This window comes from Aotus nancymaae, unplaced genomic scaffold, assembly GCF_030222135.1.
Source record: "Aotus nancymaae isolate 86718 unplaced genomic scaffold, 86718_ANA_hifiasm-v0.15.2.pri h1tg000108l, whole genome shotgun sequence".
NCBI classification, from domain to species: domain Eukaryota; kingdom Metazoa; phylum Chordata; class Mammalia; order Primates; family Aotidae; genus Aotus; species Aotus nancymaae.
The window spans coordinates 34,097,869-34,120,248 of record NW_026988523.1 but is presented as its reverse complement, the minus strand read 5'-3'; the positions used below and the strand labels follow the sequence as shown (position 1 = coordinate 34,120,248).

Sequence of the window (22,380 nt, the reverse complement as noted above, 5' to 3'; positions counted from 1 at the left end):
CTCTGCTAATGTTATTCATTTTTTGTAGAGACAGGGTCTCACTCTATTGCCCAGTCTGGTCTTGAACTCCTGGGCTCAAGGGATCCTTCTGCCTCAGCCTCCCAAAGTGCTGGGATTACAAGCATGAGCCTCTGCACCCAGTCTCCTTTTCCAACTCAAGAAAATGGGAAGTGACGGTTACGAATCTTGTTTTTTGAGGATTAAATTAAGTAATGCACATAAAGCTTTGGCCCTATGGCACGTGATTGGCACTTGAGAAATGATAGTGATTATTGTTATCTCTTAAAATAAGATTAGTGTCCGGTCCTACCTACCTCACAGAGATAGCCCCAGAAATAAAATGAAGTGAGAAGTAGATCGTCTCTAAGATCTTTGAGGAGGTATTTTGCAAGAATCCCAACTACTGTTGTTTTCTCTCTGTATATAAAAAACAAAGAACTGTGAAGCCCCTTTGCTTCCGAGTCACGCTCTGTGACTGATGGCAGATGTCGGGAAAAAGCTCAACCAGGAGAGAGAAAGCTTGCAGGCGCGGGCGGCAGACTGAGGGCCCGGGGCGGGTGGAGCTGAATGAAAACCACAGACAGACGGCAGCTGTGAGAGAAAGCAGAGACCCGGAATGGCTTTAAACAGAAAGCAGCGGCCCACAGCAGGGAGTGAGATGAGACCAGGTTTCAACGTCACTTTCCCCTAAGCCCTTGTTCATTCACAGCTTCCTCCAGTAGCTCTGCCCAGCTTTCCCAGCACCTGCCGACAGACCCACTGACCGACCAGTGGAGGCTGGTGCTGGGGTGGAGATGGCCAGGAGCCCCTGGTGGAAAGGGAGGGAGGATGGGGAAGAAGGGGCTCCACCGAGGGCACCTGATCCAGGACGGCTTTCCGGAGGAGGTGATTTCCTAGGCCTAAGGGGCCTCCGAGCAGCGGGACCAGCATGAGTGAAACTCGAAGCTCGGAGGTGGGGAGCATGGATTGGAGGAGAGAATTAGCAGTTGCTTGCCGAGCATCAATCAGTAAGATGCCGCAGTGCACTCAAAGAAGCAGGCAGGGCCCTTTTCCACCAGCCTAAGGATTTGGGAATTACTCCTCTATCAGCCAACAGTTTCCAACCTCATTTATGGATTTGTTTCTTTGATTCCAGCGACGCGGGAGAGATGGTATTCAGACACCCGACTTCTGCTGCGGGTGTGCCCCAGGTTATAAATCATTTCCATCAGGCTAGCTGGAGCCCGAGCCCTTCCTTTCCGCTAAAGAAAGCAAATCAGAGTACAAGAGAACGAGAGTGATTTTATCACAGCATAGCCTTGAAACTGCCATAACAAAAAAATAAATCGTTCACAAATGTCAATCCTTCAACTACTTTAGTCTCAGAGAGATTGTTTGTCTCTACCCCAGTGTGTCGCCGCTCAGAGGCTAAGAACATCCCCCTCCCCTCCCCACACCTAGGCCAGGGGAGCCACTGGTGGATTGGGAGCAGGGGAGGGTCTGGAGTTTGGGAATGATTTCCCTGGCTGCAGTGTGGAAGGGGGATTTGAGGGGAAAACGGGAGACCAGTTGGGGAGACTGCTGTAGTAATAGAACTGTGACGGGATGCTGTCTCCCTGCCCACCCCCGGGGCAGTGGTGGCTGCCATGGAGAGCAAGAGCAGTTCTGAGAGAGCGGGAGGAGCCAGCGTCCACAGGACTGACTCACTGGACGTGGAGTGATGGGGTGGAGGCTCAGGAACAGTGCCTGGTGTCTTAGCGCGGCTGGATATATAGCTGGTGGGATCGCCCACAAATAGGAGGTGCAGGAAGAGGGCCAGGGTTGCAGGGGACCTGGGCAGCAGGGAGAGGGCAGGTAATGAGCAGAGTTGGGGATGTGTTGGGCTTAGTTTACCCGCCATCCCTCCAGAGATGGCCCACTTGGGGCAGACCTATACATCTGCCCCAGATGCGGCCCTCCCCGCTTCGCAGCACATGATTCTGCCTGGTGGCATTTGTTACCATCTGTATCTGGCCGCCCAGTGGGGCAAAACGCAAGTTTGCTGAATAAGCAAAATCAACCTGCGGCAAACAAAGACTGGTGTCCCCAAGGGATGGCCAGCTCCTTAGAGGCAGAAACCCTTTCCCTCTAGGGTGGAGCTTCCTCGGCGGGTCTCACAGGGGAGGGTGGGAGAGAGACTGAAAGAGTGAAAGGGAAAAACAAGACGGCAGAGATGAGAGGGAGGAGGAGACAGTGCTTCAAAGGAGAAAAGAAAGGATGAGAGCGAAACAGAAAGAACAGAGAGAGGCAAAGGCAGGAAAAATAGAGGCGGAGGAGGAAGGAGACAGAGGGGTTTGGGGTGCAGTAACAGTGCAAGCCAGCTGTGCCCGCGAGTTCACGGGTTCCGCTCATTAAAGCCCAGCTCTGGCAACTTTGAGAAGATGCTCAGAGTTCTCTTCCTGCCCTGCCTCTTCCTCCAGCTCCCCTCAGCCTTCTCCGGAGCCTGCCACCCACCCGCAGCACTGACACCCCAGCCCACCCCTGCTCCTGTGACATGGCTCTGCGCCCCTGCGCAGTGGCCCCGTGCCTCATCTTGGCGTCACTTGTCTCCATTGTAACTCGGCCCTTTTGTGCCTTGGTTGCTTGGTGTCTGCCTCCTTCCTAGAACTCTAAGTTCCCAATTAGACACCAAGCCAGGCACACAGGAGGGCACACATTCCTATCGCTGACCAAATGAACGCATTTGCTAAGCCCGACATGCGTGCCAGGTGCTGTGCAGAGTTTTATATTTGTTATCTCATGTAATCATCCATATGGTCCCATGCGGGGTTTTACTGCTTCATTTTACAGAAGTGAAGCCCGAAACACAGAGAGGTAAGTGCCTTCCCTAGGCCACACACCTAACAGGTGGCAGGGCTGAGATCCAGACCCCATCTGTTGGCCTCCGCGCCCGGGCCCTCTCTGCCCGCCGCCTCCAAACACCATGGAAGACATGCTTCCCATGGGAACAGTGCTTCTTCCAAGCATATTGTTTTTCTCCATTTTCATGCATTTTATTAAACATTTCCAAATCAGGAAACATGGAAATATTTTTTAATAAGAAGAAAGAAAACATTGCAAATTGAGAAACTGACTCAGAAGGATTTGCCAGATGAGCCATCTGGTTTTTAATTTAATAACCATCCAAAGAGGTTGACAGTGCTCCCCTTTACGAAGACAGTGGACTGGGGAAGGAACGGCAGCTGGCGTCTCTCAAATGGTAAGATCCATTTCCAAGGTGAAGTTGAGCAAGACCAAGAGACCCAAGAGAAGAGAAACACACTCCAAGAAAAGCTTGGCCGGTGCTGGTGCTGAAGCTCCCCCGCCCTCCAGGCCGCGGAGGTTGCATCCAGCTGTGTGACACCAGCCAGCTGTCCCACCTCTTCCAGAGTTGCTCAGAAGCCTCTGCAGAAAGCCGCTAATGGAGACAGAGATGCCACCACCTCTGTGAGAAAAAGCCACGCCCCCCAAACCCTGGCGTTCGCAGAGCAAGGACGAGCCGTGTTTGTTTAGCAGCAAGTCACATTTGTTTGTCGGAGCCGTCGTGCTCTGGTGGAGCTGGTTCGTCTCCTTTTAAAAATAACTGGAGGCCTTGCACCATGCTGTTAGTGCTTAGGGCTGGAAATAAAAGACTAGATTTAGATTTGCCTTGGAAAGATCCAGGGCTGTTACCTTGAATTACCTGGTAGAGGAAAACGTCCTTATTTTCCTAAATTCAAAGCCAACTCTTGAAAAATAGGACACAGAGGTGAAATGGATGGAGGGGTGACTTTATATGCGTATGGTATCCTGGGTGTGTGGTTTGCTAGACTTATGGGCAGCCCTGAGTCTTCAAAGCCATTTATTTTACATTTTAAGATGTTTATAAGGGAAATTGTTTTTGAGAAAAGAACAAACTATTTTTTTTGTCTTGATGTGAATTCACCCGCTGGCATAAGCAGTAATAGCCCTGAAGTCACTCTACGCCATTTATTCCTCAGCTACCTTTGAATTTCAGTGGGATACTTTCACACACCTCAAGCATTTCTGAAATGCTCCTGAACTAAGACTCATCATACCCTTAAGAAATGGTGATTTCACCCAATTTTCTCCATAAAGCTGGAATCACATGCCCTAGCATGCTGAGGGCACTTGATAATTAGAAGTTGATTATATTGGGGACCTGGACAAAGGCAGAGCTGGGAATGGGAATAAAACCCAGAACTCCATGAAAATCTCTTTCCTTTCATAATAGCTTCTAATTCAGGCTTCTAATAGTTTCTAATGCTGGTCACACACAGCCTCCCAGCCATCACCTACTGGCAGTGGTTGAATGGGTACTTTGCCAAGTTAGGATGGTCCCTGCCCAGGTGCTGCCTCCACGCCCCACCCCGTGGAGTATCCAAAAAAATACAGGTTTCAATCCCAGTCTTTGCTTGCTTGCTGTGAGAAGTTAGCTCAGTTACTCACTGGGACTTCACATTGCTTCACTGTAAAATCAGGTAACAGCTCTGATCCTGCTGGTCTTGTCCCATTGGCTGTGAGAACGATGAAGTGGGGCCATTCATTAATTCATTCATTGGACAAATATTTGAGCACTAGGGATACAGCAGTAAACAAAACAGAAGTCATTTCCTTCACGAAGCTTGTATTTTAATAGGGGTTGACAGTCAATAAATACAAAAATAGGCCCATATCTTTTTTTTTTAATGAGGCAAAGTTTTACTCTCGTTGTGCAGGCTGGAGTGCAATGGCATGATGTTGGCTCACCACAACCTCTACCTCCCGGGTTCAAGCGATTCTCCTGCTTCAGCCTCCTGTGTAGCTGGGGTTACAGGCATGCACTACCATGCCCAGCTAATTTTGTATTTTTAGTAGAGACGGTGTTTCTCCATGTTGGTCAGGCTGGTCTCGAACTCCCAACCTCAGGTGATCCACCCGCCTCGGCCTCCCAAAGTGCTGGGATTACAGGTGTGAGCCACCGCTCCCAGCCTCCATATCTATTATGTCAAGGGGTGATAAGCGTTGTGGAGAAGAATGACTCAGGAGAAGCTGGAGTGATGGGTGTGGGGCAGCAGTGCACTTGGAGACAGGGTGGGCAGGGAACACCTTACTGAGAAGCTGACATTTGCGCCAAGGCCTGAAATTACCTGGGATAAGAGCCTTCTAAGTACAGCTGTCCCTTGACTTAGGATGGGGTTACTTCACAATAAACCCACAGTAAGTTGAAAAGATCCTAAGTTGAAAATGCACTGAACGTACATAACCTACTGAACATCGTAGCTTAGCCCAGCCTACCTTAAACGTGCTAGGAATGCTTATGTCAGCCTGCCGCTAAGCAAAATTACCTGGCAGCATAGTGTCCCGCAGAGGACCTTGTAGAGGACTCGTGATCACCTGGTTAACTGCGAGCTGCCCAGCATCAGGAGGAAGAATTGCATCACAGATCCCTAGTCTGGGAAAAGACCAACATTCAGAATTTGAAGTACGCTTTCCACCAACTGCGTATTGTTTTGCACCATTGTAAAATGGAACCGGTGTAAGTCGGGGCCATCTCTGGAAGGAACAGCAGGTGAAGGGCTCTGAGGCAGGAGTAAAGCTGGCTGGGTGAAGGAACTGCACAAGTCCCAGGTGGCAGGGCCGATGGGCGAAGGTGAGATGGGCTCAGAGAGGCCCCCAGGCTTTTTTTTCTGAAGGATACAGGAACTTTTGTCTTATATTTTTAAGAGGGCTTCTCTGGCTGCCGTAACAGGACTAGACTCAGGGAAGGTTTGCCCAGGCAGAAGCAGGGAAGCCAGTCAGGTGACTACTGCAGTGGCCCAGGTGAGAGGGAAGGGCTAGTCCGGGTGAGAGGGCGGGGCTGGACTAGGTGAGAGGGCGGGGCTGGACCAGGTGAGAGGGCGGGGCTGGTCCAGGTGAGAAGGCGGGGCTGGACTAGGTGAGAGGGCGGGGCTGGACCAGGTGAGAGGGTGGGGCTGGTCCGGGTGAGAGGGCGGGGCTGGACTAGGTGAGAGGGCGGGGCTGGACTAGGTGAGAGGGCGGGGCTGGTCCAGGTGAGAGGACGGGGCTGGACTAGGTGAGAGGGCGGGGCTGGACCAGGTGAGAGGGCGGGGCTGGTCCAGGTGAGAGGATGGGGCTGGACTAGGTGAGAGGGCGGGGCTGGACCAGGGTGGCTGCAGACCGGGGATGGCAGGCGCTCTGATTCTGGAGATTTTTTGAAAGCAGAGCTAACAGAATTTGATGGAGATAAGGGGTTTAAGGTGCAAGTCACCATATGAAAGGGAGGGGCTGAGGCCACCCAGGAGAATAGCGAAGACTAAAAGGAGAAGCTGGGAGGAGTTTCTGTTTTCCTACACAGCAGCATCTGCTGCCTGTTCGTTCTCCACATCTATACAGCTGCCCTTGTCACCAGGATGAAGCCCCGGGTGGGAGGCTCCTGGAGAGGCCGTGACATGCCTCTATCTGTATCACTCGCTGAAGGCTGACGGCGCCCGTGCACATTCGGTCCTCATCGCGGCCTCTTGAGGCAGGCAGGGCGGCATCATTACAGCAGGTTCCCTGAGGAAGCAGCAAGCCCTGAGTCTGTGGAGTGATCTGCAAGGTCACAGAACCATTTGGCATGAAAGGCAGTCTCTGGGCTCCAGATCTTGTGTTCTTTCTGCTATGCCAAGGCTAACCATAGACACACCAGATGAAAATAGCACTTTTTTAGTGCACCTGTGTACCGCCCTGTCCTGATCATTTTAGGTATGTCAGCCCATTTAACCCTCACGGTGACTCTGTGAGGTGGTACAAGTATTATCCTCTTTTACAGGCGGGAAGACTGAGGATAAGTTCATGCAGACATTAGGGTGCAAAGCGGGGATTCAAACCGGCATTCTGACCCTGGAACCCCTGGGTTCGGCTGCGGCCCCAGCCAGCCAGGCGTCCTCTCCACAAGCTTGTTTGCGGTCAGCAGGCGGACAGAGCCGATGCCACGTGGTGTGGGGGACGCAGGCAAAGAGCTGGGGTTGGCTGCGTGGGTCAGGATGGGATTCGAAGTGGGTCCCGAAGGGCCGGTTAGAAGCATCAGGGAGGACAGAGCAGGGGTGACAGGAGCAAGAGAGCCCTGTGTACAAGGCAAGCTTGGAGCACAGCAACCCTGAAGCGGCGGCCAGAGCAGGGAGCCGAGAAGGCACAGTCGAAGTGGGAGGAGAGCAGGCCAGCAAGCCGCTGCACACGCCAGAGGAGGGCGGTGTTCCGAGGAGAGAGGCACCGGTGCGGGCAGAGACCGCCAGGGAGACAAGCCAGGTACACGCCGTTGGCTTCTTCATTGGAGAAATTCACAAGCTCCAGGTTCACCGCTCAGCGGGCAGGTGCGACCCTGAAGACTGACGGGAAGGCAAGGACGAAGCAATCCATTTGGCTGGAGTTCTGCAGAGGGTCTGGCTCAATGCCTGTAAATTTCCAACAAACAAATCAGACCCAGGACAAATGGCTAGAGCCCTCATATCATGTAGATCCCAGTGAAATTTTTTTTTTTTTTTTTACTAAATTAGTTTTAAAAAATATTCAAACTCTTTTGGAGAAGAAGGAGGAAGAGGCAGTCATTTCACTTTGGCTTGTTTTCTGTCTTCCTAGTGCTGTAACAGATCACAGCTAGTGTCATGAAGCTGAGTTCTTATTAATAGTGAGAACTGACTCCAAGCCCAAGGAATTTGGCAGCCACTTTGACAAAGGTTTAATCTGCCGAAGAGAACAGCTGAAGTCATTTTAAGATGATTCACTGAATTACTGAAGCAAGCCTCACTTTTGTAGGGGGACAGGAAAAGCAACATGCAGGATTTATTCAGTGCACAAGCATTTTACTGAGCACCTATTATGTGCTAGACCCTGAGAAGGTACCAAGGAAAGGCTACAGAGAATACTGTAATATAACTTCAGGGTTAGACAAATAGACCAATGGAACAGAATAGAGAACCAAGAAATAGTACCACTTCCACATATAATCCATGAGACAGGAAGCATTGAAAGCTAGTGGGGGAAGGCACGGACTGCACAGTGAGTGAAACCGAGGGAATTACTTACCCATATGGAAAAAATGGAGTTGTAGCCCCGCTCCACACCATATGCAAAATCAATTCCAGGCAAATTAAAGACTTAGAAGGGCAACACGTTAAAAGTGTTTCAATCTCAGGGAAGGAATAATTTCTGCAAAAAACAAATAACGACTAATTATTAATTAAAGGATGATAAGTCAACTACAGTAAAATTTACAACTTCTATTCATCAGAAATACCGTAGAGACAATAAAAAGGCAAGGCACACACTGGAAGAAGATATTCGCAACACACAAACTGACAAAGTTGTTGTTATCTAGAATACATAAAGAACTTTTAGACTCAGTGAGAACAAGGCAAAAACAAGCCGATAGAAAAGTGGCCAGAAGTCATGAATGACGCTCCGCAGAAGAGAAAGTGTGAATGACAAAAAGTCATATGAAAGGCCACTTAAGCTCTCATCATGGAAATGGTAAGTCAGGTCTTGGTGAGATCCCGATTCACCCACTAGTTTGGCAAAGACTGAAGTCAGGTGATGGCAAGTGTTAGTGAGGATATGGAATGACAGGGACTCCCATCCACCTCTGGTGGGAGCCTAGTTGGCACTAGCATCTTAGAAAACAACTTGGCATTTTCTGATGAAGTGAAAGATGTACACATCCTGCAAACCCAATCTTAGGTATGTGTCTAGAGAAACTTACGCAGTGTACCAGGAGCTACGATTAAGAATGTTTGGGCTGGGTGAGGTGGCTCATGCCTGTAATCCCAACATTTTGGGAGGTTGAGGCAGGAGAATCTCTTGTGCCCAGGAGTTTGAGGCTACAGTGAGCTATGATTGTGCCACTGCAGTCTAGCCTGGGCAACAGAGCAAGACCCTGTCTCTAAACATATATAATAATAAGTAAATAAAGAATAATGTTTGAGGCTGGGCGCAGTGGCTCATGTCTGTAATCCCAGTGCTTTGAGAGGCTGAGGCGGGCGGATCACTTGAGGTTGGGAGTTCGAGGCCAGCTCGACCAACATGGAGAAAGCCCATCTCTACTAAAAATATAAAATTAGCTGGACATGGTAATGCATGCCTGTAGTCCCAGCTACTTGGGAGGCTGAGGCAGGAGAATCGCTTGAAACTGGGAGGCAGAGGTTGCAGTGAGCTGAGATCGTGCCATTGCACTCCAGCTTGGGTAACAAGAGCAAAATTCCATCTCAATAGTAATAATAATAATAATAATTAATAATGTTTGTAGTAGTATTGCTCATTAGAGAAAAAACCTGTAAGCTATCCCAATGTCCATCAATAGGTGAATGAATAAATAAATCACAGCATATTCATATGATGAAATACAATACAGTATTGAAAATACACTGTAGCCACATATGTCAATATATATGTTGAATGGAAAAGCAATTCATAGAAGAGTTTATTAGTTATCTGTTGCTGCATAACAACCTGCTCCAAAATGTAGCAGCTAATAACAATGGACATTTACTATCTCATGGTTGCTGTGGGTCAGGAATTCAGGTGCAGCTTAAGTGGGTACCTCTGGCTCAGGGGCTCTCATGAGATTGTTAGGCTGTCAGCCAAGGCTGTGGTCTTACCTCAAGGCTTGGTTTACAGAACATCCGCTCCTAAGCTAGTCATGTGGTGGTTGGCAGGCTGCGTCCCTTGCCATGTGGCGCTCCAAGGGCTTGCCTCCCAACATGCCCAGTGGCTTCTCCCAGGGAGAACGATCCAAAAGAGAACTAGTGAGAGATCACCCAAGACAGAAGCCACGATCTTACCATAACCCAGCTTCAGAAGTGAAAGTCTATCACTTCTGCCATATTCTATGTGTTAGAAACCAGTTACTGGGTCCAGCCCACATTCAAAAGGATTGCAAAAGTGTGTGAAGACTCGGAGGCTGAGGCAGGAGGATTGCTTGTGCCCAGGAGGTTGAGGCCACAGTGAACTATGACCGTGCCCCTGCACTCCAGCCTGGGGACAGAGCAAGACTCCCATCATCTCTTAAAAAGAGAGAGAGAGATAAAATATGAAAAAATTAGTGGATGATTCTCCCAATTCAAATAATAGAAGTTACAGAAAGAAACAACTTGGGGGAAAAGAAGGAGAAAAAGAAGGAGAAAGAAGGAGAGAAGTAATTATTTCACCATGTTGGCCAGGCTGGTCTCGAACTCCTGACCTCAGGTGATCCCCCGCCTCAGCCTCCTCAAGTGCTGGGATTACAGGTGTGAGCCTCTGCATCCAACCTTTTCTTTTTGTGTTTCTTGATGTCATTTAATGTTGTATGTAGTTCTGTTTTTTTCTCTTTGGTTTGGTTTCCTGTGGATATGATCAAAGTTACAGGTGCATACACTGTAGAGTCCATCCTTCTGTGGTATTTGCTGTCTTCCACCAGCTCTTCCCATTGACCCTTCTCCAGAGGCAGCTACGTTTACCTCCTTTTGCTAATTAGTTTTCGTATTTACCTCCATGTCTGTAAGTAATATGTGTGTATTGCCACCTTTGGATGCTTTGGTGTGTTTAGGTATTATCTATTCCCTTCCCACTCTGGGAGATGAAAATTTAGCTCTCTTTCCTCCTCTCCAACTTCCTGTCCCTTCATCCTCCTTTATAATTACATCATCATTTTGGTTAAAGCAGTAATCAGTGTTTACATTACTCAGTCAACACTAATCTGACTCTATTCATAGTTGAGCTGTGTAGTAAAATATTATAACTCTTCCTTTCCTGCAGAATTTTACGTTTTTCCTGGAGTTGCAAATGATCGTGTTTGTTCGATTGCTTAGTTTTCTACGTATTTGTCATTCAAGTGCAAACTCTGGCAGTTGTCTAAAGCTCTTTTCAGGATGTTCAGGCACATTAGGTTTTCTATCGAATTCATCTTGTTGGAAACGTCTCCCAGAGCCCCTTGACCTGCTCCAGCCTGGACGGGCCGTCCTCCACGCCTGGCGTGCACCTGTCCTGCAAGGGTCTCCCTGGACCATCACCCTGAGCTCGTTGCCTCCATCCCTTGCCTTCCTCCTTGGTTTACTTCTTTGTTTTGGTGAAGCACACCTCCTGTGGCTTCCTGAGAGAGGGCGCAGGGCAGGCAGCCCAGTGACAGCCTTGCTTACCTGAAAATGTCTTTATTCCACTCTCAGACTGAACTAATACTTTGGCCGATTCAGATTTCTGGTCTTTGGTTTGGAATTCCGATTTGGAAATAATTTTCCTCCAGAATTTTGAAGGCTTTATTCCATGGCCTTCTAGCTTCCAGTGTTGCGGTAAAAAAGTCTAAAACCATTGTAATTTCCGGTTCTTTGTATTTGATCTCTTTTATACCCTCCCCCAAAACCCCTAAACCTCTGTAGGATCATCTCCTTTCCCCTGGTGTTCTGAAATTTCACAATAATGTGGCTTGGTGTACGTCTGTTTTCATCCACTGTGCTGGGGACAGTGAGTTTTTGATCTAGCAACTCATGCCCTTAAGTTCTGGGGATTTTATTTCTTTGTTTGTTTGTTTGAGACGGAGTCTTGCTCTGTCACCCAGGCTGCAGTGCAGTGGCTCAGTCTAAGCTCACTGCAACCTCCACCTAGTGAATTCAAGTGATTCTCATGCCTCAGCCTCCTGAATAGCTGGGATTACAGTCGTGTGCCACCACACCTGGCTAATTTTTGTATTTTTAGTAAAGATGGGATTTCACATGTTGGTTAGTCTGGTCTCAAACCTCTGACCTCATGACCCTCCTTCCTCGGCCTCCCAAAATGCTGGGATTACAGGTGTGAGCCACTACACCCAGCTTTTTAAAAAATAATTTTAAAGATAATTGCTTCTCTCCTTCTTTCTCCTTCTTTTCCTCCTTCTTTTCCCCCGAGTTGTTTCTTTCTGTAACTTCTGTTGTTTGAATTGAGAGAATCATTCACTAATTTTTTCGTATTTTATCTCTCTCTCTCTTTTTAAGAGATGATGGGGGTCTTGCTCTGTCCCCAGGCTGGAGTGCAGGGGCACGATCATAGTTCACTGCAGCCTCAACCTCCTGGGCACAAGCAGTCCTCCTGCCTCAGCCTCCGAGTAGCTGGGGAATACAGGCATATGCCACCATCATCATATTTTCTTTTCATTTTCATTCTTTGTCTTTTTCTGCTTTTTGGGAGACTTCCTGGATTTATCTTGTAGCCCCCTAGGAAGACTTCTTTCGTATTGTATTCCATTCTTGTCTTGTGGGTCCAGTATCTTATTTTATCTCTCTTACGTTAATTATAGGATTTTTCTTTCAAGAGTTCTTCTCTGTGAGTGGTCTGTATTTGATCCGGAGTTCCTTCTCTTTGTTTAATTGACTGGTTTGATCTGTGTCTTTAATGTCAGAGGCTCCTTGCTGTCTGGGGATTCCTGGTTGCCTGTTTATTTTTAAAAGCGGTGGACTAACAACTTTGAGCTGGAAGGATTTGAGGGAGCAAAAGTAGACATATGTCCCTACCGTCTTTGCCAAGTCATACAGTCTTTGTTTCTCTCATTTATTTCATGTTAAAAAATGGGGAAAAAAATCCATAGTCCACACCCTGAAAAATAAATCAGTAACTGTAATAGCTACCCTTGAGCTCAAAAAAAAAAATTACATCTTTCCCTCCTCAGCCCTCAAAGAAAAACATGTAACTATCCCCCCCCAAATTTTCTATTGCAAAAAATAGCACGAGATTAGTACGTGAAATTTGTGACATGTGTAAACCGCTCTAAAATTGTGAATAGGTTTAGAAACCTTTTCTCCCTCCTCTCTACTCCCACAGTCCTGAATCACCAGCCCAGCCTTCTGGCTCATCACTTCCTGCTTGGTGAGTTGCATGCATGTCTTATCTCCATGACGATGCTCCAAGCCACTGGAGAGCAGGGTGCAGGTCCAATTCACCTCAGCATCTTCTGTAGCCCGCACCAGAGGCGCGATCACGGAAGGCTGACAAACAGCGAAGGGCATTCTCAAGACCTTCATGTCCTCTCCTTAGCACACACAGTTAGCACCCACAGGAGTTTATATGGTGAATGAAAAAAGAAACCCACAAGAACATAATTGAGATGTAATTCCATTCTGATCTCTAATCTCTTTACCTTCGCATCCTCCCATGTATCAATAGGATGGTCCATGATCCTGAGGGCAGTCAGCCAGGGAGCACCAGTTTAATCCTCAGGGTTTGCAGGGAAAGGAAGACTGTGGAGACCCAACTGCACAGCAAAACCAATGATGTATGCAGAGGACAGGCTACAAATTAAATCCAAACTTCATGGTTCTGTGTTCAAGACTCCACTGCCGCTCCTTGGACACCTGCAAGGCTTCTAGCAGCTCTCCCTGTCTGGGGCCTGATCTCTTTAGTCAGTCTTGCATGTAGAAGAATCATTTTCAGATACCAAGCGTCTCGTGTCCTTTCTTTGTCCAGGAACTTACAGCTGATTTTTTTTTTTTTTTTTTTTGAGACAGAGTCTTACTCTGTCACCAGGCGCCACACTGGAGTGCAGTGGCGTGATATCGGCTCACTGCAACCTCCGCCTCCTGGGTTCAAGCAATTCTCCTGCCTCAGCCTCCCGAGTAGCTGGAACTACAGGCACTCACCACCATACCCAGCTAATATTTTGTATTTTTTAGTAGAGACGGGGTTTCACCACGTTGGCCTGGATGGTCTCGATCTCTTGACCTTGTGATCTGCCCGCCTTGGCCTCCCAAAGTGCTGGGATTACAGGGGTGAGCCACCGTGCCTGGTCACAGCTGATTTCTTTTGGATCTGTATCAAATAGTTCTCCAGCCTAAACTTCAAGACATCCTCATGAGTGCCTCACCACTCCACTGCACATGTAAATCCATGCCCCTGTATTTTTCCGTCTATTGTTTCTCAGACAGATGACACCTGCGCCCTCTCAGCAACAATAATTGCTGAGGTTTAGTGAGCACTTACTTTGGGCCAGGCACTGTGCTGGTATTGCTTGTGGGTTATTTTACTTAATCCTGTCATCAGCAGATGAGGAAATTGAGTGACAGAGAGGATACGTCACTTGCCCACAGCCATGGAGCTACTTAACATCGGAGCTGGGGCTTCAAGCCGGGCAAACCCAGCCCAGCCAGCCCAAGCTCCCTGGCTCAGCTCAACTCCTCACTGCTAAACTGCCTCAACTCAAGACTTATCTTCCAGGAAATATTTTTTGGAAGAACTGAGGACCCTGGCTGTGACTCTACAACATCTATGTGTTGCTGGCTTGTGGCGTGGAGCTGCCTTTACGCCTTCTTCCTTCTGTGTCCCCTCTCACAGTCACTTAGTCTTGCTGCTTTAGAGAAGCTGAAGTCTGATTTTTCACCACTGCCTCAGCACAGGGCCTGAGAGTCAGGGTCTGCCACTATCCCTCCAGCCAGAGAGCAGCCTGCTGGGAGGGGAGGGGTTGCATTGGCCTAAGGGCCTAGCAGGGCAGAGTGAGCAGAACTGGGAGGGGGCTGATGCCCGGGTCACAGTCAGGGGTAGACGAAATTCTGGGAATCAGACTTGGTAGCCACTGGCCTGTGCTACTTAAGATAGCCAGGAGGGCACAGGCAGGCCCAGCCCGGGCACATGAGGCCTAGGCAGCCAGCCAGGGGTCCTCAGGGTGGTAACAGAGCACCCTAAGGAGTAAGTGTAGCAGATGGAGAGGGCAGGCAAGGCCATCTCATCAGCAGAACTTTGGGGAGGGGATATCTTCTCTTCAGATGTCCCCAAAAGTACCAGGCACTCATGTCCTTGTGCAGATAGCTACAGAAAGGCTAATGCTGTGCCCCCCGCCCCGCCCCCAGTCCCCAGTTGCTGGCCAAGGACTCAGATGGGGCTGGAGAGCCCACCACTGCCATGCTCACGGGGATCTGCTAGGGCTGGGCTTGGGTGGATGAGAAAGGCTATGGCCTGCGTCTCTGTCCCAGCTTTGCACACCTGTTTCTTGCCTGGTCACCCCACCTCTGTGTCCTGTCTCTTCAAATACCCTGCTCGCCACCCACAGACCATTCTTCCCAGCAAGCTGTGTCATCTTGCCCTTCCTGTGCTCAAGAACCCAGAATCTCTTCTAAGGCCTCTAAGACAAAATCCAAACTTCTTATCCCAGAATTCCAGCCCTACCTAAATCTGACCCCTGGTCTCTGAAGGCCCTGGTCATCTGCCACTGGAACCCAAGTGCTCTCCTCTCACTGAAACTTCCTCATTATTCCCGAGACACATGCCAGTCACTCTTGCCTGTTTGATGTTGAGTGGAACAGTGAAAGGAGCATGGGCTTTGCTTCCTGTGTGTCCTCAGGCAAGTCACCCAGTGTCTCTGTGCCTCCTACTGCTTACCTGGGAAATACTTAAAAGGCTGTTGTGAGAATTAGAATGTTTGCTTACAAAGTGCCAGGCACACAGCAGGGGCTCAATACATGCACAGTACCCACCATGCCGTGCTCTGGGTGCCCCTGACCTGATGGCCTGCCACGTTTCTGACTAGCTGAGTTCCTGCCTCCTACCAGGCCCCTCTCTAGATGCACCTTCACATGCAGGCTGCCCCGCATGCCTCACTGAGCACGGCAAGGGAAGGAAAAGCAGCATTTGCCTATCCCTCACTGGGCACAGACCCTGTGGGGGCGTGGAGATCCCTGATGGTGGCGGCGAATCCTCCCAGGGGGCCTCCTTGTGCGAGGCCTGCCCCGGCCCGTTGTGTGCACTAACTCACAGAAGTCCTGATGGAAATTCACGTCCATAGATGAAGGTTCCTAAATGGCTTTCTGCTCTGTCCAACCTGGTTGATGTGGTCTCCCTGGCCCTTTGATCTTAGCTTCCCCATCCAGTGGCCTCCAAGTGGCTAAGAGGAGATTTTATCAAGAAGTGAAACCCTGCAGTCTAAAATGCAGAGTCTCCTGTGTGTTGTTCAGGCCGATCCCGTTAGAGAAGAGTTTGAAAGAGGACCCACCTTCACCAACCCTGCCATCCAGCCTGCAGCCGGCTCCCTTGCTGCACCTCATGTCAAGCCTTGGGCTTTCATTAGGATTCTCTGCCCACAGCACCCATTCCTCTGGGCCTGCCTGGAAAATGCAAGCCTTGCTCCTCTGTGGCACCTCTGTGGTCCCACCATCTCCAATAGATGCTCATGTGTGTGGGTCAAGGTCATTGCCCTCTGCCTCCATCCCCAGGGCACCTTGTCCAGCCCAATTGCACCCTCTGCAGATGTCTGCCTCCTCGGCAAATCCCTCTCCTGGGCTGAGTCCCTGAGGGCAGGGGCTGTGTGGTGTTCATGTCTGTATTTCAGCACAGAGCCCGGCACGCAGCAGGCCCTGGTGTTAGGGATGAAGGGAGGGAGGAAGGGGATGGGGTGGAATAGGCATCCGGGCAGAGGGAATGGTGGTCATGTTTCTGGTTGACTCAGAAAGGGAGGCCTCTGTGGACACCCTGGAGCTCCCCTCTAGAGACCGCTCCCCGAGAGCCCCAGCCACGCAGCTCCCTCCAGACCCCCAGGAGATGCCAGTCTTTGAGAAGCATCAACTTTGTTAGAGAAAATCGCTGAATATGCTTGGTAATTTTTTTTGACATTTTCCCTGTTCAGGAGCTTGTGATTTCAGATTAATCACATCCACATACGTTTAGACTGTCGGCTTGGAAGGGAAAATTAGAATTTTATTACTGCATGATTTCATCCAAAGCTATCTTACCAACACTAAAAGGATGTCTACAACGAGGTGCAAATCACGACAAAACATTTTGCCTCTGGGACCAAGCTCATGGCAGGAGGCCAAGGGGACCCGCGGGGCGGTGGGTGGGGGGCTGCAGGGGGGCCTGGGTGGGCACAGTCGCAGCCCCTTCAGTGGCCTAAAGAGACCTGTGTGAGCCACCCTCACTGCTGCCTCTTCCTCAGCAAAATATCTCATCTCCTTCCTCTTTCTAGGTCTCCCACAGCCCTTACTCCGGGAATGGCTGTTCATGACTAACTCCTGTCTTCCCTTGTAGGTACCATGACCAGCAGGACGTAACTAGTAACTTTCTGGGTGCCATGTGGCTCATCTCCATCACATTCCTTTCCATTGGTTATGGGGACATGGTGCCCCACACATACTGTGGGAAAGGTGTCTGTCTCCTCACTGGCATCATGGTGAGTACTCTCCTCTGCCCATCCCCCTACCCCCAAAGTGTGGCAAAGAGCAGAACGCCTTCTCGCAAGCACGGGGTGGGGGGGGTCCTTCCTAGCCGCAGCGTGGGGGAGCGGCTGTTAGTTAACAGACCTGCATGCGTGTCCCCTACACATAAAAAGGCTGGTGGGAAATCTGCAATGGTTTCTCACTTTTCAGTTGACTTTTCTAAGGTAAGAATGGGCTGCTGGCAGCTAATGGTCTATTCACAGCTCCCTCAAAATGGGCTGGGTGAAGCTGGTCCTGGTCTGGCGCTCTACTGCCCACCCCACTGCTGCACAGCCACCCAGGTTGCTCACCTCCAGTGAGTATTGGGGCTTGCAGTTTATGGTCCTCCTTCCTGTTCCCTCGGTCCCACTGGCCTTGGTACCATTTCTGATCGTGTTTAGCTGGAACTCACAGAAGCAGGGTCTGGGGAAACAGCAGCTAGTTGGCCTTCAGGACCTGTGTCCTGGACAGGGCTGGCCACACAGCCCTGGGCCCACTCCTGCCTTTTCAGACTTCTGCTTCCACCTCGGCCTATGGAGGGGCTGGGCTCTGAGTGCCAAGTGCTTTGCAGCACTGGCATTCGGCGAGGCTGTGATCCTGTGATCCCATCCCCAGGTGCCCAGCAGGTGTGCCGTGCCCTTTCAAGGTGTATCTCTCCTGCCCAGTGCCCTGCTACCCACACTCGGCACACACTCACGGACGAGGCACACATTCCCTCCTGTCACACGGTCATCACGGTGTGGCGTATGGGAGGGACGTGGGGTCTGAGTTTCTGCTCGCTGTGGACCCTGGGCAGGCACTCTGCCTGTCGAATCTGAGCATCCTCCAGGGTGAAGTGGAGATGGATGGCCCACCCTGCCCTCCCCACCAGTTTGTGCAAGGACCAAATGCAATGATTTATGTGAAAGTGATTTGAAAACAAAAAGTGGCCACACAGAGGTCAGTGTGGGTGGCGTGCTCAGTGTCCTTCGGTTGCAAGTTGGTGAAGTGTTCCCTTGGCCTTGTTGCACTTAGGGTCCAGGACAGGCAGCTGCTGCTCTTTGGCCTTCACCCTGGAATCCTGGAGCAGTGTCACAGCAGGGCTGGATACTCTTTTCAGAGGAGGAGACTGAGGCTGAGAGAGGAAAGCACATCTAAGCCTGGGTGGTGGTGGGGAAGTGGCAGGGTTAGAGGTGGACAGGCTGTCTGTGGCGTGGCTCTGGATCTCCGTGGCTGGAGACTGCAGCCCTCCCCAGGACACACCCCCCTCCGCAGCCCCTCACATCTTCGTGAAAATCCTTCCTTGCAGTGATCCCTCAGGTTCCACTTGTCACCCCCATTGCTCCCAGGAGGGATGAAGACCCTCTTTCTGGAAGGGCAGTGACCCCTTTCTGCTGTGGAAAGGGAGGGCCCAGCTCTTCCTGCAGGGTCTGTGTGAACGCCTCACCGGCACTGGGGGCTGTCCCCACTCCCCACTCCCCTCTGCCTCCCTGGCTTCCTGGGGCTGATCGGGTGGACCAGACAGTCAGACTCAGGCTGATGGGAGCAGAGCAGGCCCTGGGGCCGGCGGCCTACTGAGCAGGAGGCGCCAGGCCCTCTCCTCCCTTCTGACTCCAGTCCAGGGCAGGTCCCTATTAGCAGGCAGGTCCTAAGACAGCAGCTAATGACAGCAAGCTTAGCGCTGGGGCGGTGATAAATCATGGGTAAGTGCAAGGCTTTAGAACAAACACCTCCCATCGGTTAGTAGGAGTCTGACTGGCACAGCGCCAACTGTCACGAGGAAACCAGGGAAAGACGCTTCTTACCAGAGAGGAATGAAATGCCACTGAAGGCCAAAGCTTTCCTTCTTAGAGCCACTCCTGGGGTGTGGGCTCTGTGCCTCAGAACCAGCTCTTAGCCAGGGCCGGCACAGAGCGCGGTGGCCAGTAGGTGGCTGGGCCCTGCGGGGAGCCTCTGGTATTTTAAAACACCAGCCTTTCTCCCTCTCAGCACGCAGCTGTGTCCCATCCAAGAAGCGGCCCCCTAAGGACCCCTGGATCCTGGACTCCGCATCTCCTGGCTCTGCTCTGGCACAGCTGAGCAGAACATGCGAGACCCCTGCCCCACCCACCCCTGCCTGTCTTTAGGGGTCTGGGGGGCTGCTTGTCTTTCAGCACCCCCTTTTGCTGCCTGGATCTACAGCGCTCCCCCGAAGGGAGTGTTCTGTTCCCTATGGATTGAGGTGTGATCAAAGTGAACAGAACAAACAGACGAGAAGGAGCCGGCCCCCACCTTCACCTTCCATGTGAAAAATACAGCCCAGGCCTTTTATCTCCTCTTTTGTACAAGACCGTGCGCATAAATATCCACCTTTCTATATACAGGAACGGGGAGGTTTCCGCTATTCCTTGTCAGTGTTTCTCACCCAAATTAAAGTCAGTCGCCTCACTCGGGGGTCAGCCACAGTGAGAAACCCCGGTGGCGTTTTCCTAGCAAATGTGATTTTTCTAGCTGAGTCACTCCTAGCCAGGGAGGATCCTTTCCCCTCCTCCTCCCAACCTCCAACACTATGTATAGCTCCCAATTATTATTGCAAGTGCCTTTACTAAAGGTAGGGCTTCCTGTTTGGTTACCATGGACACCACGAAGGCCAAGGCAAGGCCCGCTTGGGAAGGAAAAGGAAGGATCTGTGTGTGTGCACGGCCTGTAAATAGTCTTAATCATTGTTTTCTCTTGGCAAATCCCAGTAACGATGTAATTATCAACCATTAAGCAGGGTGTATAATTGTCTGAACGACTTGCCATGGCTGGCACAGACCTGGTGTGTTTGAGAGATTTCACCCACAAAAGCAGCTCCATCGAAGTCCAGCATCTTTCTTTCCATCAGGACTTTTTTCATGATCGCAGTGACAACACAGTAGAGAGAAAGCTGTCAATGTTTAGTATCCAGAACTGGAAATGACAGTGCAACTTAAAAGACGTGCAGTGCTGACCTTCTGGTTCTGCGGCCATCTGGGAGCCCCCGGAGCCCCCAAGTCCGCTTGGCATGACTTGGTTTCAATCTGGCCTCTTTCTAAAGCCAGACTCGCTCTGTGGACCCTTGGTGAGTTATGGCCAAACAGGCAAAGGCTTCCGGATGTCTGCTGGGACGCTGAGCTTCTCCCCAATGACCTCATGAGAGAGGCCTCTGAATGGCAAAGGGAAAGTGATGATGAAGTGAGAGGTAGCACAAACTGAGTCATTTTGGGAGGAGGCAAAAAGAGGGCTCAGCAAGACATCTGCTTAATGTCAGTTTTAGAAGATGAGCCTCTCCCGAAACACCTTACTTTCAAACCAATTGATGTTATTTTAGTTGTTGCATGGAATCTGTTGCAGAAACAGAATCCAACTGTAAGTCCTCCAGGCTTCCCTCCTCCATTTGTCACTTTCATTTGTGTTTTATTTTCTTTTATGCTTCTTTAGTTAAGAACACCTCATACTTTTCCCCTTGGGATGCTTGATTTTCCAGCTTCTAAGGTTTTCCAGCTGGAAAATGTTTCTTGAAAACAAGAGGTAGGAGGACTGGTGTGGAGGAGTCTCGGTCCAGATTTGGGTCCGAATCTCTAGAGCTGGGCGTGTTCACCCCGTCCCAGCTGCCCTCCCTCTGTGCACCTCCTGCTCTCTGCTCGCCCACGTGCCTTGGGAAGTTCCACCTCATCAGAAGTGGACCCCATCCCCTCCCCTTGCCCCACGGAACTGGAAGTTGGACAGAGCAGATCCAGGGACTCCAGTTGGTGTCCCCTGTGGTTCAGGACTTGGCATATCTGAAAGCAAAAGGCTGAGTCATGGACCTTCCCCCCAGTCTGACCCCAGGGAAGTCATAGCAGCAGCTGCATATCCTTCCCATGCTGCTTCCTCCCTCCTTACACTCCCGCTCTGCCCACCAGACATTTCCAAGATTCCACCGTTAGCCAGGCCCTGGGCGATTTTTCTCATAAAACTAACCTGCACCACTGCCAGCTGACACAGCACTGCCAGGCTGCCCCTGTGGCCTGTCAGACTATTTACTCACCTAAGTGAAAGGACCCAACGTCCCAAAGGGGACCCAGGGGACAGCCGATCCTTATACCACTTGAAGATGGACACAGCAGGGTGGAGTTCCATGACACTTCCTTCATGTCCTCTAAAGAGCCAAAATGGACCCTTAACTTCTGGCTCAAGCCTTAGGCTCCTCGTTCTTCCTTCCTCTCTCAATCCCAGCAGCCTGTCATTTTTTCTTATTCCTCAACCTCCTCCTTGTCTCTTTCCCTTCTGACCCTTGCTGTTTAGGATGCAACTCAACTTGTTCCCCATCTCATTCTCTGCCCAGCTTGACCTCTCCCTGCACCCACCTCCCTTCTCTTTTCTCCCCTCCTCTCTTCTCCTCTTCTCTTCTTTCCTCTCCTCTTCTCTTCTTTCCTTCTCTCCTCTCCCCTCTCCCCCCTCCCACCTCCCCCTCTTCCCTCCCCTCTTCCCTCTCCCCTCTCTCCTCTCTCCTTCCCCTCCTTTCCCCTCCCCTCACCTCCCCGCTTCCCTCTCCCCTCTCCCTTCTTCCCTCTCTTCTTCCCTTCCTTTCCCCTCTCCTCCCCTCCCCCTCTCTCCTCTCTCCTTCCCCTCCTTTCCCCTCCCCTCACCTTCCCCCGTCCCCACTCTCCCCTCCCCTCCCCGCTTCCCTCTCCCCTCTCCCTTCTTCCTTCTCTTCTTCCCTTCCTTTCCCCCCCTCCCCTCCCCTTCCCCCTCCCCTCTCCCCTCTTCCCTCTCTCCTTCTCCTCCTTTCCCCCTCCACCCCCATCCCCTTCCCCCTCCCCCCTCTTCTCCCCATCCCACCTCTCCCCTCTTCCCTCCCCTCTTCCCTCTCCCCTCTCTCCTCTTTCCTCTCTCCTTCCCCTCCTTTCCCCTCCCCTCACCTCCCCCCATCCCCACTCTCCCCTATCCCCTCTTCCCTCTCTCCTTCCCCTCCTTTCCCATCTCCTCTCCCCATCCCCCCTCCCCTCCCCGCCCCTCTCCCCTCTCCCCCTTCCCTCTCTCATTCCCCTCCTTTCCCCTCTCCACCCCATCCCCCCTCCCCTCCCCACCCCTCTCCCCTCTCCCCTCTCTCCTTCCCCTCCTTCCCCCTCCCCTCACCTCCCCGCCTCTCTTCTTCCTTTCTCTTCTCTCCCTTCTTCCTTTTCCCTCCCTGCACCCTGCACAGTCTGCAGAGGCTCAGCAATCTAGGCTTCAGTATACTTCCACCACTTTCCCAAGGCTGCTGATGTCTCACCCCATCTCGATG

The 22,380-nt window shown here is 50.9% G+C and overlaps 1 protein-coding gene across 7 annotated transcripts in view; it reads left to right on the top strand.

Moving 5' to 3' along the window:
- KCNN3 (potassium calcium-activated channel subfamily N member 3) overlaps positions 1-22,380 on the top strand; it is a 210,735-nt gene that overhangs the window by 159,204 nt on the left and 29,151 nt on the right. For all 7 annotated transcript variants that reach the window (XM_064370836.1, XM_064370833.1, XM_064370832.1 and 4 more), the window contains exon 4: positions 16,966-17,107. In XM_064370836.1, coding sequence (XP_064226906.1) covers positions 16,966-17,107 — 142 coding nt within the window. The remainder of the gene's footprint in view (positions 1-16,965; positions 17,108-22,380) is intronic.